The sequence below is a fragment of the Chondrus crispus genome, genomic scaffold (assembly GCF_000350225.1).
Source record: "Chondrus crispus Stackhouse genomic scaffold, scaffold_517, whole genome shotgun sequence".
Classification (NCBI taxonomy): domain Eukaryota; phylum Rhodophyta; class Florideophyceae; order Gigartinales; family Gigartinaceae; genus Chondrus; species Chondrus crispus.
This window is the reverse complement of record NW_005178508.1, coordinates 3,329-8,679: the sequence shown is the minus strand read 5'-3', so window position 1 is coordinate 8,679 and position 5,351 is coordinate 3,329. Positions and strand designations below refer to the sequence as shown.

General features: G+C 48.7%; 1 protein-coding gene across 1 annotated transcript in view; it reads right to left on the bottom strand.

Moving 5' to 3' along the window:
* Window positions 1–123, bottom strand: part of CHC_T00000423001 (hypothetical protein) — a 978-nt gene extending 855 nt beyond the window's left edge. Inside the window, exon 1 of the mRNA XM_005710067.1 lies at window positions 1–123. This exon is cut by the window's left edge and continues 813 nt beyond it. Coding sequence (XP_005710124.1) covers window positions 1–123 — 123 coding nt within the window.
* Between the last annotated feature and the right edge of the window lie 5,228 nt (window positions 124–5,351).

Here is a 5,351-nt window from a genome sequence, read left to right as displayed (position 1 = left end):
TGCAGCGTGCACACCATGGCGGACACGCGCTGCTCGACGGCCGGGAGCGCGTTCGCGCTGGAGAGGGCGCGCAGAGTCGACTTGCCGAGCCCGAACGGGTTCTCCGCTACGAGCACCGCGCATAGACGCACCGCCTTGCGCACAGGCGGCAGCAGCGCGAGAAGACCGTCTACCGCACCCTGCACCGTGTGCAGCTCCTCCGCCATGTCAGCGTCGTTGCGCGCGCAGAGGTCCGGGGGGAGAGGATGCGCTGCAGGGGGCGCTATGGGGAGCGTTACAGGGGATGGTTTCAGCCTCCGTCCGATGTCTACCGCGCTGGGGCTTAAAAAGGTACCGCTTGCGACGCAACCTCTTGAGGGAGAGGCATCCATGCCTCTTCTTCAAGGCATTACGCCTCGCCACCCCACGCTTCGCGAGAGTGGAAGGAAAAATCCAAAAGAAAAAAAGAAAAAAAAAAAAAGAAAAAAAAGTCGCCGAATCCACGCCCTGCGCGCAACCCATTTGTCTCGATATTTTTCGAAAAAATCAACGCTCTCCAAATTACCCTTTTTCTCCTAATTACCCCTTTGGGGAAGGGTACACTGCTAGCGTTCTACCTCGCCGCGACAAGCGATTTGCCTCATATGCGCTCACCCATGGCCTCTAATGAGGCCCGCTTTTATATATATGAAGGTACAGTATATATATCTGTATAAAGCCAGTTTGGAGTCCAAACTTTGGACACCCTTTCTTCAAAGTACACGCCCTCGGCAATAACATCTTTCAAAACATTGGGATACCAGTTGTGAATACGCAGAAAGACTACGAACCCAATCAAGTTGCAATGCCCGGTTGGCACTTAAGCAGGCCTTTTGGTTTTGACGATTTCTTTTATACGCATTCTAAAAATGGCTGCAAACACGTGCGCATCCCACCAAACTCCATCCTTCCGCAACGCCCAAGCCGATTGCAGTGGCGAGAGCATCATTTTCCTTCTTGTTGAGCAACCACAATTCGACATAAATATAAACTTGAAAAGTAGCCTCATTTGAGATCACTTGTCGTCTAGGCACTAGAGGCCGTAGCGCGACACGCAAGCCCGTTATGTACCGGATGCACTTCGGGTGCAAATTTCCACGCTTGCGGGGGGGGGGCGGGGGCGGGGCGGGGGAGAGGCCGGGGGCCGCATTCGCCCGCTGCATGCCGCCCCCCGTGAGTCGCGCCACTTGGCGCCGCGCGAGAGGCTCGCCCGTGCACTCCCACACCCGCCGCGTTGCCAGCGCGGCGTCCCGCGACTTCCACTTGTGATACAGGACCAATGTTTCTGGTACAGTACTGTGCTACGGCCTTATTCGCCTTGTGTGCAATGAAACCGATTATAGGCGAGGCCGAGCGGCTATCACGGCCCCCGTCCTGGGCTGGAGGGCCCCGAGTGTCTGCACCTTCGGCTCGAGACCACCGCCCACCATCGCCTCAGACACGAGACCAAGATATCTCTGGTACTGTTTCTACTTTTTCCTACCCCGTCGCAACTTCAGTGGAATGCTTCGCGCCGTGCGCCATACTGAAAATAGCACTCTAAACCACACACAGCAACTCGCTCAGCTCGGAGTCACGACTTTAATCCCCTCCACATGAAGTTCAGGCTGGTTGGTCTCCAGACCAACCAGCCTGAACTTCATGCCAACATCACTTTGTACAAGAAAAGAAATGCACAGACATGATGTCCCCGACCCGTGGGCCCCTGAGTGATCACCTCACTTAGAGCACACGAGCTCACCGCACTCCCTAAACCAGGCATTAACGGTCAGCTCATGCAACGAAACAGATAAATGCCTAGAAACGAAACTGACACTTGTATTGTACTGTATAGAGCCGTGGAAGAGGAAAATCTCTGATGGAACATATATATCGCGTGATCTCTCATTTGCAATTGATTCTGAAGCAGCTTAGCACTAGTTGAAGATCACCATCTACCGTAAACGCTCTGTCTAAGAGGTTTTCCAGTGGCGATGGCCATCCATGCAGTACACTATCAAGACCCGGGCCGACAATGCATTGCATTGCAGTCTACTCCCTGAAGAGACCTTTGATGAGTTCAGCCACTAGGAAAAAACAATGCTGTACTGTGTTTCATGAAATCTACGATACCATTCGTACTGTGCAGTGTTCAGGGCTTGCCTTCATTACCGCAACAATGTACCTGTTGCGAAATATATCAACCAAAAGCACAACATCTCGTGAAAGTTTACTGCTTGCTTCCTTGTTTTGTTTTTGCCTTGCTTAACTACCTCATTCAACCTGTCTTCATTAAGACGGTATCACGAGGTAGACATGATTGCTGGAGCCACCGGTCTCCACATGCAATTGATATGATATGTGCTCGAGTCAGATGAACCTCTCCCTGTCTTGCAAATGATGCCGTGAGCCTGCCTTAAACGGTTCTTCGCTGCCGGTACCTAAAATACAACCAATCGCAACATTTAGAAAAGAAAATTCGTTCAAGCCAAAGCCATTCTCGATACATAGCGTCTATCGTTGACTTGGTTTTGAGTATAGACATGCAGCAACCCTTCTAATAATTGCACATTTCAGAGTTTGATTTCGTGTGCTTGGTGGAGGCCCTCATATAACCGACCGAGCCGTTTCTACGGGTAAACCCTCTGTGTCTTTTCAAATGCAATACCGTAAGCTCAGGTTAACATCATGGGCGTTGTTGTGGAAAAAGAACCAACAAACCGTCAAAGAAGTAGAAACGAAGACCTAAGACCTAGTTCGTCTAAAAACATGACACTACTGCCACTAAAAAGACATTTTCGAGGTGAGGAGGAACGAAACACTTTCTTGCAGACAGGCTCAGCTTAGCCTTTGATTTTATTGTGTCTCGTAGGCCTGATTTCGGGATTGCATTCGTGGCTTCCTTTCGTTCAAAGCTTTAATTTGGGAAGTTTCTCGCACTTGAAAATCCTAAGAGTCGCGTTTAGTTAGCATGCTGGTGAGAAAGCCAGCTCATAACCATATTCTGTACACTTGGGAAAAGCCTTCGCACTACTCACACGATCTTGTGTCCTTCTCAGACTCTCCCAAAAGGACTAAATCTTGCAGTTTGGCAAAGAATTGACTGCGCACCAAGCACAGCCCTCGCAAGAATTTGGCCTGCTGCCACGCAGAACTCAATTGCTGTGAAAAAAGTATCTTAACTTTCATATCGGGCAAATACGTACCCAGACAAGATTAATTGAAAATATCTCTGTAGAGTTCCGTCGACCTCCTCTTCAGTACCATTTGCGCCTAGTGTAGACACTCACGATCTGATACTGATTCCGGTTCACATTCAATAGGATATTATGAATCCAATATCTGAGGTCTGTAAAGATTGCAGTTGCTATCGAAGGGGTTATTCTTTTTGGTATGAACAATGTCCCATTGCGAGCCCCGCTTCCGTTCCCTTTTTTTTCTCTGTCCGTCCTGGAGGGATCCTAAGGTCACTTTCTACGCTTCAAGGAATATTTCTGTCCGCATTGGATCCATTTTACCTCCTGGCAGCGCCTAGGGTTTGAATTTTCTCGGACATCCCGTACGGATTCTGGGTGACGTGTAGGGTCTACTTCCGGTACTCTTGTTGTGACGAAGAGGAGAGAAAGTCGAATAGAACAGTAGATTCAGCACCTGTTTGCGTTGTCTTTTCCCGCAAACTACCCCCGCTTCAATACGTCTTCTCGCTCCTATTCGTCCTACTCGCTTCGTCTCTATCCATCGTTAGCTAATCGGGCTGTGCCGATACGGGTTCTAACCCTTTTCGCATTGCCTCACTATCAACATCTATCAACACCTCAGCGACGAATTCCGATTGAGTGTTTCCGTTGCTATTTTCAGCCTAGTGCTGTCTCATACGGTGCTTTTCTCACACTCTATACAAGTTAAAACGTGATACCTGGCGAATGAGCTAGCCTCCGCTTAAACCGCATATGATGGTTGAGTATTTGCATCTCCTAAAATTGTATCCTTCGCATTTTTTTCCAGGACTTTGAGCATCCCCACCGGTGAGGCTAAAGTTGTAAAAAACGAATTTTTACAACTTTAATATTTTTACACCCCTCTTCACTACTCCCACCGTTTCGAAAAGATGCATTATTTTTTACATCGAGATAAATTCGGGTTGTAAAAATCGAGAATATAGCACCAAAATTTAGAACTATGCATATGAGGTGGCGAACGCTGATTGGTTCAAATTCCATTTTCCCGCGAAGTCAAAGTTGGATGAAGGGGTCTTGAAGTTGAGCCTCTCTCTCCAGTGGAGAGGAGAGTCAGTTGAGATGTGCCCAGCATGCTTAGGATTACGCAGGTGAAATGCACTAGGACTCTGGATGGAGCAAGAGAATGCTTCAGGACATAACACTTGAATCACGGATAGTTTCGCACTGTAGAAAATCGCCCGATTGGGTAACAATATGTCTAGCGACCATTATGAAGTATCCAGGCCAGTCCCTGCCATTGCAACTGACCTGGACGTACTGTGTCGTCAGTTCGCAGGCTTATGACGACGGGATCAGTAGGATAGTATATATGTACTTCTATGCCCTACTCAAAGTAAAGGAGTCACCACACTACCTGAAGGTCCAACACCTCTGTTCCTCCTAAGGCCGTTGTTCCCCGTCCTAACAAGTCTTGCTGCGCCAAGTGGTTATGGGCCCAGCGCCAGCCACTCCCACATTCTTGTCGTCGTAATAGCCGGCAAAGATTTCAAGACGGGCTTACTTGAACACTCGTCATGGAAGAAAGCAAACGTGTGTTTAAGTTTAAGGGAGAACCCGGGGAGGACTTCTTCTTGTGGCAAGCGAGAACCGAGGCCGCCTTGGAAGATCGTGGAGCGTGGAGCGTAGTAGAAACCGATGTGGTCGGATCAGGGACTAACAACCTTGATGAAGAAGAGAGCAAGAATGTTGCCAAAGCCAGAGCTACGATAATGCAGGGCCTCGGCGATAACCCTCTTCGGCTCTGCATACAAGACAGAAGTAATCCATACAAAATGTGGAAAACCTTACAAGATAGGTATGCTGTCGTGAATGTAGCCACAAGGGTCCAACTACAGTATCAGCTTTCAAAGCTGTCATATCGATCCCAGAGAATGACTGAGTACATTGATGAGTTTTAGTCATTGTTCAACCGGATGCACGCAGCAAAAATCGACATTGCTGAGGAGATGAAGGTTGCTAACCTACTTGCATCTTTCGGGGATAAGTCCAAATCCCCGTTTGGGTATATCGTTGCATCGTTGCAAAGCAATGACAAGTTGACATGGGAAACCGCCACTGCCAGGTTGATTCAGGAGTACAATGAAAAGGCCTGGGGCTCGAAGGACTCTGATCGCA